We start from the raw sequence: 13,112 nt of genomic DNA on the forward strand, positions 1-13,112 counted from the left end.
AATGGGGGGTTATCCTCCAATAGGAGACCTTTGGAGTGAAGGTCTGAAAGACGTGGAGGTGCAAGCCATGCAGGTGTCCAGAGGAAGCACATCCCAGGGCAGTGATAAAAGATCAGAAATGCTATAACTGCCATCACCCAGCCTGCTCAGGGTGGGTGCCCATCCAAGGTCACTTTGGAAAGGTTAGGTCCTCAGCAAACAACCCTACTCCCTAATAGCCTATGAATCCCATTAACGCATACTGTGTGGAGGGTTTGTTTTATTTTTTAACCCTACCTCAGTTTATGAGTGTGCATGTACACAAAGTGCATACACTGTATGGTGAGAACATGCCTGGTGTGTTTGAGAAACACAGAGCAAACCACTATGGCTGGGTCAGAGTGAGCCCGGGGAAGGAGCAGGGACACAGCTGGGGGAAACAGCCAGGAGGGGTGTGTGTGCAGATATCAGGGTTGTCAAAGGCCTCATAATGACTCCAGCTTTTAAATGATTATATAGAGGCAGGTGTGGTGGCTCATGTCTGTAATGCCAGCACTTTGGGAGGCCGAGGAGGGAGGATTGATTGAGCTAGGAGTTTGAGACTACAGTGAGCTACAATCATGCCACTGTGCTCCAGCCTGGGTGACAGAGTGAGTCCCTGTCTTCATAAATAAATAAATAATCATATGGAGCAGGTAGTACAGAAGGGTCAGTATCCACACTACCAACAACTAAGGACCAAAGAAATGTACTGACCTGCCCTGGGAAATTCATGGCAGGAGATGCCTTAGAACCAGAAGGTGGCCCCTGAATTGGCAGTCTTTATATTGTACCTTGCTGTCTCCCACCCTGCTGAGGTCATGAGGGACCTTTTCCTTACTTGATGCTCACAGCAACACTACAGGACTGGTGTTAATATCTCCACTTTACGATAGAGGACACTGAGTCTTAGAAACATTAAGTGCTTTGTTCAAAGTCACATAGGATTGGAACCAGATCAGTTGGACTTCAGAGGTCTTGTTCTTTCCATTAAAGCATGTGATATGAAATCTGAAAGATACGCATTTGTGCTCTGAATCATCTATGCAGTGTCCATCTAGATGTTGGTACCCTTTTTGGCCTCTCTACCCAGTGGCCGCTCTACTTACTTGTGTCTGTGCTTGTTCAGCTTTGTCACCATGACTACCATCCCTCTGTCAGAAACACCCTGTCCTCAGTCTTGACTGACTCTCCCTGAATGAAAAGATCCCTCCATTCATAGGTAAAATACGGAATTTATTCAGAAAAAACAGTCAGTACAATGTGTACTACAGGATATCACTCAGCTGACATCACAGACATGGACTATATAAATTCACAATAAATTAGAGGGGAGGCAGCCCTTGACTCCCAGGATGGCCTGCAGGCCCTTTCAGCAGATAGAGTTTATTATAAAGACCACAGTAGACTTTTTGGCCATTTTCAAGTGGAATCAGACAGCCTGAGGCCAGCCAGTGGAACTTTCAGCTGCAAGGGGCCTTCCTCATCTCCTTCCCCTTCAAGATGGGCTGTCTCCCACAGTAAACCGCATAGGGGGTGTTCATCCCTGGATCACTACACAGGTTCCTTGTCATCAGGCTGAGGACGTTACTTCATGATTCTTATCAATCCAGGCTAGAAAGACGTCGAGCTCTCCCAGGGATTTAATGGCAGCAGCGCGGACCTCCAGCTGAAATCAGAGATCATTGTAAGAACCCACCTTTCTAGACTGTGTAATGGTTTTCCAGTCACTTTCTTCATATGCTGGTTCCCACAAGGTTTTGTTTTTGTTTTTGCTTTTTGTCACGAAATATATTTGCATAACATACAGACTCAATATTATTTTCCTCGCAGGCAACCAATTTTTTTCCCCACAAGCAAGCAGTTAAATCATGTCAGCTCCTTATAAACAGAACTTTAAAATTCTTCATTCTTTTCCCTCAAGTTTTTTTTTTTCCTCTGTTTTTCACAGGAAAAAAAATCTGCCTTACTGGCCAGTTCTGCTGATTTTCTTCTCCACATCAGCTTGCTTTAGTGCTTCTGTTATCCCAGAACATCTTTGTCCCTGGGGTGCTGGACAGTGGGTAGGGAGAGCATGTTGTCCTCATTTGACATATTAGAGCACTAAAGCCCCTAGAGCAAGTGTCCTACCCAATGTCACACAGCCAGTTAGTAACAGAGCTGGAAATGAAACCCAAGTCTCCTGCCTTATTCCACCTCCTTCCTCGGCAGACTGAGTTCATGCTTTTAGCACATCCTGTAGAGCCAGGCAGCATGGAATTGAATCCTACCTCTGCCATGCAGTTGCAGTGTGAACTTAGTTTAGTTACTTCACCTGCTCGAGCCTCAGTTTCTTAATGTATCCAATGCAGATAATGACTCATAGCATTGTTGGGAAGGACAAATGTGTGTTAATACTTGTGTGCCTAGAACGATACCTGGCTTATAGTAAGAACCATGTAACTCTTAGCTATTTCTATAACATTATCTTACAGAGCCTCTCCACAAAGAAGCAGAGCCCATAACAGACTCCCTAACTCTTGCTATTCAAAGCACTGGTATCATTTGACAGTGTGATCTAAATGCAGAAACTCAGGCTCACCCCAGCCGTGCTGAGCCAGAATCTGCATTTTAACAAGATCTTGAACTGATGCTCATGAGAAACACTGCTTCTTCCTCTACATCCACGTGAGATGTGCATTTTACACCAACATTAACGTGAGAAGTACCGTGTCTTCATCACTACACACAATACGGCGGGGCAGGTAGTGATCGCAGTGACAGCGTGCAGGTAACACGTTTCAGGCGTAACAGCTCACATTTCATGGGGGATCTTTGCTCTCTCTGTGTCATCCCATCTTAAGCAGTGGGTGCTTTCCCCAAATCATACAGGTCAGGCTTGATATATGAGGGTATGAGAAAATGGTGGAGGAATGATGGAGATGGGGAGCCCAAGAGATTAGCAAATGAGGTAAGATCAAAACTCTCTTTACAGACACAGAGAATTGAGGCCTGCCCACAATGACTGCTTATAGAGTGAATGCATGAATTTAAGTGGAGAGGAGGCTGAAGAGCTGGCACCCTCCTGATCTACCTCTCATCTTTCACCTTCCCCAACCTCTTCCCAGATCTTACCTGATCATAGTTGTCGTGGATGACTCTGGTGACATTGGTGGCTTCCTGCCTGCAGTGACACTGCCTCTGTTCCTGCTGTGATAAAGTGGAGGAAGCTCCTATCAGAGGACATTTCCAGTCTGGCCCTGTCTTACTCCTACCTCCCCACATGAGAAGTGACATTTCTTCTCCCTCCCACAGTGAGAGTCAGATGAGTAAACTCAGGTGGGAGCGGCCACAGAAGAATAGAGCTTGTCTGTAGAGTCACCTGCCTCTGCCCACGCCATTTCTTTTTTCTGCATTTAGAGCCCATCAGACTGTCAGCACTAGGAAAGCAGGCACCATATCTGTCTTATCACCACTCTGAGTGCTGCATCCCACAGGGTAGGCACTCAACAAACATTTGTTAAATATTAATTATTAATTATATAATTAATTTTAACAAATTATTAATTAAACAACTGGTTAGGTGAATTCATTTGAGTCCATTATCATTATCATATTAATGCAAGTAGGACAGGGGCCCTCAACTCTTCTAACAATTTTAGAATCTGAGGCACAGAAAGGTGAAATCACTTGCCACAAAGTCTCACAGGAATGGGGCTAGAGCCCAGGTTCTCTCCTGGTCTAAGTTTTTGTTGGTTTCTGTTGGTTTTGCTTCTGATGTTGGATTTGAATAGATCGCAATGAATTTCTAGGCAACCCTTAGGGATAGGCCATACCAAGGAACTACCCAGAGGTTTATTGATGTAAAGACACCAAAGGGCCAAAAATAAAGAAACCAGGGGTATGCTTATAGTAGAACTGGAGTCTTTGCCATGCCTCTTACTAAGGAATATGTTGACATAAGTTGGTCACCCCAGGAGGGTTATCTAGGAGGAGACCATCTGAGGAGTTGTCAGAGGGCAGGGAGCCCTGGGGAAGCAGTGACCACTGGGAGAGGTTCTCAACAGTTCTCCCCGTGGACGTGCGCAGAGAATTTCCTTTGACTCCAAGCACCATATCAGGAGGCCGATGGGGGCCAGCACTTCCTGGCCTCTCCTGGGGCAGACGGGGAGCAGATGCTGGAATCCTGACCCAGTGACTCACACATTGCCGCAGAGTTTTCTGCATGTAGAGGAAAGAGTTGGCAATGCTGCTGATTTTTCTCAAGATTTTGGGGTTTGGCTCCTGATGATCCTTGAACACCCTGTCCACGTAGAACGCCAGGAGGTTCCTGGTCACGCAGCACACATCTAAGGGCTACAAACACAAATTAGAGAAACACTAGAGGCCTCTTTTCTCATTATGTTGGAGACCAGGGCAGTCCATTTGGGTAGGGGCAGCAACACATGAGAGAACTAAAAGTCATTTTGGAAAAATTCGTAATAGTCTCAGAGTGTTCATCCTCTCTTATTCCCATCAAAGCTACTTATGACAAAAATAGTGAGAAGAGATTCCAGTTCTCCCCTTTTTTTGAATGGCCGAGAAATACATTTACTAAGGATGGGGCCCAGAATCCATCATAGGCTAATTCTCTCTACAGTATCCCTAACATGTCGTCACTAACTTCCACTGAAATCTTTCCAGGAACCGGTTGCCTCCTTTTTAAAAGGACTGATGGCTGAGCAGCTTTCTTGAAAAGAACTTCCCTACACTACAGGGGCTGAAGTTGCCTCTCTGTTATGTCTCCCATCTGCCAACATGCAAGGGCTGTTGCATGCCAGTCATCCTGCTAAGTATGCATTCCTCCAACTGTAATCACACTGCATTCATTCTGGCCACCTTACTCTGGGCCACACTGCTCATCTCTCCTGTAGTCTGTCCTTTTAAAACCAGAAAGATCATTGGAATGAGGCTGAGATTTGCAAGAGAGACCGACAGCTGCAGAAATGGGCATATTTGGGTAGGTCTGCAGCCTGCAGAGTGCAGATGTCCCAAAGAAATAGCCTCTAAATTCCCAGGCACAGCCCAGAGAAGTTGGCTAGACAGTTTCCTTCTAGAAGTTTGCGTGCCATCTGCCCTGAGAGCCAGTTACTCTGCAGAAGATTAACTGTTCAGTCTAAGCAGGGAGTGGTTAACGGTGGGACAGCACATCCATCTTCATTCAAGAAGCAAAGCCTCCTTGGCCCCAGTGTCAGCTTTTCCTAGATGGCAACACAAAAACCCTTCTCTTCCTTCACTATTGCTGATTCCCTTAACCAGAAGGGCAAAATGTTACACCCCTCTGCACTATGAAAGACTTGTGGTACTAGATAAAGGAACACTGCAGAAAAAAGGAAGGTGGGGTTGAGAAAGGAAGGGAAGGAGAGAGGAAGGGAAGGGAAGGGAAGGGAAGGGAAGGGAAGGGAAGGGAAGGGAAGGGAAGGGAAGGGAACGGAAGGGAAGGGAAGGGAAGGGAAGGGAAAGGGAAGGGAAAGGGAAGGGACCTGAATCCTTATTGACACCTTTTCTTATTCCACATGAGCTACTTCCCAACCTTGAGAGGAGAAAGAATCTGAAGATGCGGGCATATATTTGGGGGTCTGTTCCTAACTCTGCCACTAACTGGTCATGCTCCCTCCCAAGGTCTCACTGTCCTCATTTGAAAATGATGGTTTTGGAATAGATGGTCTTTTGGGTCCCTTCCATCTGTCATATCTTATGTGTCTATAATACAGTTGGCTAGAATATTATTTAGTAAGTGGCTACATCTCTTCACCACAAGTAAATCACTGCTTAGAAGAATTATGAAGAGGTGTGTGTGTGTCTCTCTCACGTATGCAGAGAAACCTGAGAAAAAAGTAACACAATACAAATATACCTTACACTCTGTCATATAAAATCCTTCCCAAAACTGGATCTGTCTAGAATACTTCCCAGGACTGGAGGAGCTCACTTTTAAAGGCATCTCTCATGGGCCTTTTTGTAAAATCAATGATCACCTGGTAAGCCAGCTATTTCGTAACATACTTTCATCACCTCCTGTCTAGATGGTTGGGCAGATCTTGTCACTGGCTTTCCTGCCTCACGTTGTCCATTGTAAGAACAGCACCGGATTGTCTTTCTAAAACAATTTATGGTCATATAACTTTGGGCTCAAAAATCTCATTGACTCTCTATTGCTGCTATTATTTTCTTTTATTCTTTTATACCTCCATGGGGCCTTCCAAAATTACCCCTAAGCCACAGAAATCCTAATCCCCTCTGAGCACTGGGAACCCCCAGTCACTCTCTAGGAAGTGGCACTTCTTTAATTCCTCCCAGGGGTTCCAAGTCCTTGGGACACTAGCATGCCCTAACACACATTCTTTTATTCTTTTTGGGTGTCTCAATCTGGCACCCAGGTTGGAGTGCAGTGACACAATCATGGCTCACTGCAGCCTTGACCTCCCAGGATCAAGCAATCCTCCCATCTCAGCCGCCCAAGTAGCTGGGACTACAGTTGCATGCCACTATGCCCTGCTAATTGTTTTGTTTTGTTTTGTTTTGTAGAGATGAGGTCGTGCTATGTTGCTCAGGCTGGTCTCAAGCTCCTGACCTCAAGCAATCCTACCCCCCTCAGCCTCCCAAAATGCTGAAATTACAGGCATAAGCCACTGCCCCCAGCCTATTGCCTATATTATAAGCCTGAGGCTCAGCCTGGCTCCAGGGATCTTTATAAAATGACTCCAGGGTATTTTTTCACCTCATCTCCCACCACTCACTTGTATGTCCTTCGGGTCACAAACCTGGTCACCTCTATATCCGACCTTCACTGATCTTACACCCATTCTCTTATCCTGCCCAAATACCTTCCCCCCTCTTATCCACTGATCTACAACCTCCTCGGGTTTTAAGTCACTGTTTGTTTTCTTAGCTACCTCCATGGGACCTTCCAAAATTACCCCCAAGCCACAGAAATCCTGTCCCCTCTGAGCACTTGGCACCCCCAATCACTCTCTAGGAAGCGGCACTTCTTTAATTCCTCCCAGGGGTTACATGTCCCTGGGACACTAGCGTGCCCTAATACATCATCTGACAAAGAAGCCTGGTGCATTTAGAGTACAGTAGAGATTAGGAAAGAGAAGGGGACAAGGTAGGGATTTCTTTCTCAGCCCAGAGCCATTTAGACATGAAGATAAAAATACTGGAAAAAGCAGACACAGGCCAATACCTTAATGATCTGCAGAGTCTCCAATGTGGACAGGATAGTGACATTTGGGAAGGTGTCCTTAGCTTGCTGTGGAGGGAAACATAAGAACAGACATAAGCAATCAGTATCCTATATTCTTCTGAGATGCAAAAGGTAATGAGAAGGAACTCATTTTCAAGCTAAGATGTAAGGGGAGGCATACCCCGTCACCCACACCTTTAAACCAACCCATACTCACAATGGCTCTTTTGATTTCTTGGAAACTCTCTTCTATATGGTGCATGTCTGTGGAAATCAGACATCTCCTGAGACCATGGTTGTCTACTGAGCACAATATCAGTATTGTACCCAGGAGCCAAAGGGAAACAGACTGTAACTTCATGCCTGCAGAAAGGGGAGGAAGTCAGCTGTCCAGCCAAGAGTGGAGGGCAATGAAAAAGAAGACCCCTGATTAACGCCCCCTTCCAGCCTCGAAGGCAGCCCAGGCGGAATACAAGAAAACAACACTAAACACTTCAGCCTTGAGGAGTTTCAGGGGTATGTATCTCCTCTGGTTTTCTTGAGTCAACTGGATATGAGTTCTTCCCCACCCTCACCCCATGCCCCCATCTCCACCCCAGAAAACACGATACACCACTCTCTTAAGTCCCAGAAAGCATACTTGTGTGCATATCACTCTCCTATGACTCAACACAGCCTACATTGTCAACGGGGGTGAAAAGCATTGTTTTTAATAAATTAAATAGGAAAAGCAGGGTTGGTAAGATGCCCTAGGAATTCGGCAACAGATGTGAAAAACCATAAAAACACACTTGGTTTTTGATGTTTGCCCCTGAAATAAGTAACACCCTTTTATTATAAACCTCAAGAGTATATCTGCTTAAAATCATTTGTTTGAAGCCAGCTGTGGAGATTTCACCTTCTGGAGAGGATGGGAAAGGGAGGCACAAGGCATCTTCAAGAACTAATTAGCCACAGTGAGGAGCTAGGGGAAGAAGCCAATGGTAGAGGGCAGCTTGGCAACTTCCCGTCGGTCACCTGCTGAGCCAAAGGGTATGAGGGGCATGTTTGCAGCTAGCTGCTTCATAGCCAGGGCCAGAGCCTGAGAGGTTTGCTACCTCTTCTCATTCTCTTACTCTTCTTGCATCTGTCTTTCTTGCTGCCTCTTCATTTAACCACTTTGTATTGTGCCATATAATGCACACAGAGAAAAGTGCGTAAAATATAATGGTACAGCTTATGGGGTTATCTCTGTTTTCACCCACATTTCACAAGCTTATAAATAGAGCTTAGCCTTAACGCACGTCTTATGACAACACATGTGACGAGAGTAGCCCTCTGCTGTGCACTTTGCATGGTGCCCACGGAGATCTCCCATTTACAGCTGTGTGTGCCAAGGTAAGTGTATCATGTGTGGCCGTGGAGGAGAAGAGGGCATCAGACACAGGGAGCCAGTGCGAGGACTGCAGAGCTATAGTTAAAGCTGCTGTAACTCACACGTGTGAGTGTGAACCGCAGCTGACCCCACTCCCCATGCCTTCCTCAGGATTCCCAGCTCCTTCTCTGGAAAGTCTGGAAAGCCAGGAAACAGAAAATCCTGTTTAGAAACCATTTTTGCCTGTCTCTCCTTGATTGGGCATCATTCCCAGGGAATAGACAGGTGTATGTCGAGACCTTACCACGTGGCAGGCATTAGGCCAAAGAGCTCCTTTCCTCTGTTATCAACCTTTCTTTCTGGCTAAACAAGGATGGGCCCCATTGCCAGGGAAGTTTATAGAGAGTCCCCCAGAGCTCTGTCCCCTCAAAAGGCTACTGGGGTGCTTCTAGAAAGCCAAGAAAGAGAGTGTAGTTTTTCTTCTGACAAGATTACTCTCAGAAGCAGTGGGATATTGCCTGCTCATCCCATGCCAGGAGACTTGAGCATTTTGTGGAGGAGAAAGATGTCTCCCTTAGCTTGGTGAGGCAATTCCAGACATCTTGGCTAATTCAGATATTAGTAGTAGGTAACATTTATCCTGCGTGCCATGTGCATTGGGCACTGTCCCAAGAATTTTACGTAATTTTCTCATTTAATGCCCACAACCACCCTGTGAAGTAGGCTCTGTTTCTGTTCCAATTTTACCAAGAAAATGAAGTAACCTGCCCAAGCCAGGGTTTGAGAGAAGGCGGGCGAGTCCCTCAGCTGGCTGTCTTTACTGCTACTCCACCCCACTTACAACATTGTTTACCTCTGACATCACAGCCTAGGATCCCAGTAGCTCCCCTGACACCAGACAGACAGGAACCCATTTCTGAACCAGTGGTGCTCCTTACATTTAAAAAGATATTTCACATTGCAAAGGATTAAACAATAATAACACATTATAAAGTGCCCAACACAGTTCTTGCAACAAAAAAAGCAATAGTAAAGACATTAGATCCCTGACCCTTCCTTCACTTTGCTCCTTCTTTCCCACTCTCTATCTCTTCTCATTGAAAATAAGATACTAGAAAATACACCTCTTCTATAGAGTACCCCTTCCCATTCTACCAATTACCCAGCATCTGGAACATCATAGCCATACGCAATGGTAACAGGTCACCTCCCTGCGGCCGTGAAGGAGGAGGGCTAGGATGGCGGTGCATATCAGCCCCTGACGACGGACTGCGTGAGCCTCACCTCTCACTTGGTGCTTGCGGGTTGCTCCTTGTGTCTCCTCTCAGTGCTTTCTGCCATTTGGAAAGGGCTGGTCATTTTTATTCAGGTGGATAAGAGGAAATGCTGTCAAGGTTTGCTGGGTGGATCCACCTTGGGGAGATTGTTTTTTCCCCTTGTTTTCTTAGTATCGTATTTCCTTAATTGTTTTCTTTCTTCTTTAAGATATAGCTGATTAATCATTATTATGAAATGCCTCTTTCTTCTGGGTCTTGACATGCAGCTTCTAGGAAAAATAAACTCCCCATCTCCATGCAAATGAGAATTTTTTGCAATTCTGTGTCCATTCAGAAAGATCCAACTTAGGTCACTTTCCTGAGAGCTGTGGCACGTTACCAACTGTACCCTGCAGGCCAGCTCACAAAAGCACTCTCAATCAGCCACACCCTGCAGCAGCCAGCCCATGAGGCTCTGCAGGTGCCTCTGGCTCCAGCATGATCCAGTTCTCCAATGCCTCAGGCAGCTACGAGTGTCTGCCATGTGCCAGATGCTAGCTAACTGCTTTACCTGCATCATTTTTTTGAACTTCATGAGGAACACTTTTTCCCCTCATAAAGCAAGGATTTCTTTGCACGTCGTCTCTTTCCCCTTCATCTTGTCCCCTGGAGGGTTCTCTCATTCTTGATTAATGCAGAGAGAGAGAAAATGAGACTGGAAAGAAGAGAGGTTTAAGAGCAGCCAGTGGCAGAGCCAGGACCTGAAATCCTTATTCTTGGGCTGGAAGACTCTCTATCTAAATTACCTTTTTACATAAACTCTTTACCATGAAGTTCTGTAGGGATCAGGTTTGGGGCAATGAAAAGATAGGGTATAAACAGTTTCTTCCCATTAAATAAAATTTCCAGGGGGTGATTGGTTTGGACTGAGTTACTGCACTAGGCCAATAGGCCAAACCTAAATGGAGTTGCTCATGCTGAATGAAGTTCCACACCACCAAGCTGAAACTAAATTGTTTATCTAACCTTCTGAGAAATCAGGAGAGAGAAAGATAATAGCCAAATCCTCAAACGAGCCAGTTTTAGCCAGCATATAAGGAAGTCTCCTCTGCTGTAACCTTTACAAGGAAAGTAACTTTAAAATGACCAGTCTGCTTTTTGTTCTCTGTTTCTGCTTCCTCCAGCCCTTGTCTGCCTATAAAACCACTCTCCTCTGTCAGCTCATGGGACCACTCATTCTATTTTCATAAAATAGGATGTTGCCTGATTCTAGAATTGCAAATAAAAGCCAATTAAGATCTTTAAACTAAATGTGTTGTAATTTTGTCTTTTGACATCCCCAAACACAGACTCCCAGAATAAATGGAGCTTATTTTTAACCAAATGAAGTGACCTCAGCATGAGGTGCAATTATGAGACCCCATTGGGCTGGTACAAATCCTGCTCCTGTAGCCAGATTCAGGAGACAGAAAGGCCCACAGGGCACCAGCAGAGAAGGAAAAGGGACAGGAAGGATCAGGGCCTTTTATGGGACAGGTGCAAGGGAAAGAAACCCCAGGGACTTGGTGTCTTGTGGTCCAGCATCTTGGACATAATAAAATGATAAGTGTTGAGGGAAGTGGTAGACTATAGTGGTTCACAATGTAGTTCTGGATTTAAACCGTGGTTCTCTCTCTTCTCTTCTCCCTTGTCTCCCTTCTCTTCTTGGTAGCATGCCACAGCTCTCAGGAAAGTGACCTAACTTGGATTTTTCTGTATGAACATAGAATTGCAAAAAAATTCTCATTTGCATGGAGATGGGGAGTTTATCATTTTTCCTAGAAGCTGCATGTCAAGACCCAGAAGAAAGAGGCATTTCATAATAATGATTAATCAGCTATATCTTAAAGAAGAAAGAAAACAATTAAGAAAATAAGACGAGGGTATGGCCAGGCAGGTACTCTCTCTGCCTGGCTCAGAAATGATACCATGCCTATTGCCTTCTATGGGAACGAGGCTCCATGGAGTTGAGCAATATGTGACCCTATTGCAGAGTCTGGATGAAGTGCATTAGGTCAATAGACACTGGAAAAGCTACTTAAAGCCTTTCTGAAGCTCCATAAAATAGGTAAAATAAACTGTGAGGATCTGAATGAGCTAAAGGACCTGTATCATAGTAAGTACTCCTTAATAAATATTATGTGTTTCTATCCTGTGTGCCATGCGCCTGGAAAAGGAGAAGACACCTTTGTTAGGAGCTAATGGATATCTTTCTGCTCCTTTGGAGAGGGGCAAAGAGCTACTCTTGACCTCGGGAATCTCCCCTACCCCCACCTTTGTTTCCCCCAGAGGGGTCAGATGGATGGAGGTGAGTGCTATTTTCCCAGCAGGGCCTGAGCTGCCTGGCTCAGAGCCCCTCTGCACATGTGAGAAGAGCAGCTCAGAGCCCAGCCGCACAGGTAAGGGGATTTGCAACACTGTCCATGCTGAGTCTCACCCCACATTCACTCCTTGTGCTCAGACTATATGTTCTGACCTAGCTTTCATTTCAGGGCAAATATGTCATATCAGGAAGCTTGCAGGGAAAGGGAAATAAGTGATGTGTTTATAGCTCCGCTTCCAGCATGTGGTGTACCATAATCGCTGGTACTGGAAGCTGGGTTGACTGGCTCTGCTTTCTACGGCTGTCAGACTGAAGGCAAGCCACTTAATCTCAGTGCCTGTTTACTCGTCTGTAAAATGGTACACATCATGCCTACTGCACATTCGCCATGTAGGCACAGCATGAAGATGAAGTGATTACACATAATTCCTCAGCACAGTACCTGGCGCATAATAAGCAACTTGAAAATGATGACATTTATTATCAATTTTACAATTCCCTTTAGAGCTCCTAAATCAGGAAGAAGGCGGAACAGTAAAAAAATAAGTTCTCTTCATCTTAAGCCTTGCTGCCTGACCCCTAATATCAAAAATAGGAATATAGATTGAGATAGAATGGCATCTTTCCCAGGATTGCAATTAAATTATAAATCTGGTCTCCAGACATAAGGTTGCATCTGCCTTAGAATTAGGACTTCTGGGACCAATGGACCCACCATTGAGATATCAGAGCTCAATTTTCCACTTGTTGGGTAGGGAAGCAGAAAGAATGTGAGGGAAGATTGGCGAGCCAGAATGGAGAATGCTTTGAGTTTGACATGTTCTGGACACAACTCTCTCATGTCTTCCAATTCCTTATCCCTGCCTAACATGCACTCCAACCTCACGAATTTTTCATAATGATGCCAGGGCAATT

At 45.3% G+C, this 13,112-nt stretch overlaps 1 protein-coding gene across 2 annotated transcripts; it reads right to left on the reverse strand.

The window, feature by feature from the left end:
• Positions 1 to 1,233: 1,233 nt before the first annotated feature.
• IL19 (interleukin 19) lies at positions 1,234 to 7,816 on the reverse strand. Of its 2 annotated transcripts, XM_009238510.3 has the most exons (5): positions 7,443 to 7,816; positions 7,226 to 7,291; positions 4,201 to 4,353; positions 3,133 to 3,207; positions 1,234 to 1,687 (listed from the first exon to the last, which is right to left on the reverse strand). In XM_009238510.3, the coding sequence occupies exons 1-5, from the start codon at positions 7,584 to 7,586 to the stop codon at positions 1,592 to 1,594; spliced, it is 534 nt and encodes a 177-aa protein (XP_009236785.3). In that variant the 5' UTR covers positions 7,587 to 7,816; the 3' UTR covers positions 1,234 to 1,591. The 2 variants fall into 2 exon arrangements, with proteins under 2 accessions (XP_009236785.3, XP_009236778.2); XM_009238503.3 differs by lacking the exons at positions 1,234 to 1,687; positions 3,133 to 3,207 and having other exon boundaries at positions 3,895 to 4,353.
• Positions 7,817 to 13,112: the final 5,296 nt, after the last annotated feature.

This window comes from Pongo abelii, chromosome 1 (genome assembly GCF_028885655.2).
Source record: "Pongo abelii isolate AG06213 chromosome 1, NHGRI_mPonAbe1-v2.0_pri, whole genome shotgun sequence".
In the NCBI taxonomy this organism is placed as follows: domain Eukaryota; kingdom Metazoa; phylum Chordata; class Mammalia; order Primates; family Hominidae; genus Pongo; species Pongo abelii.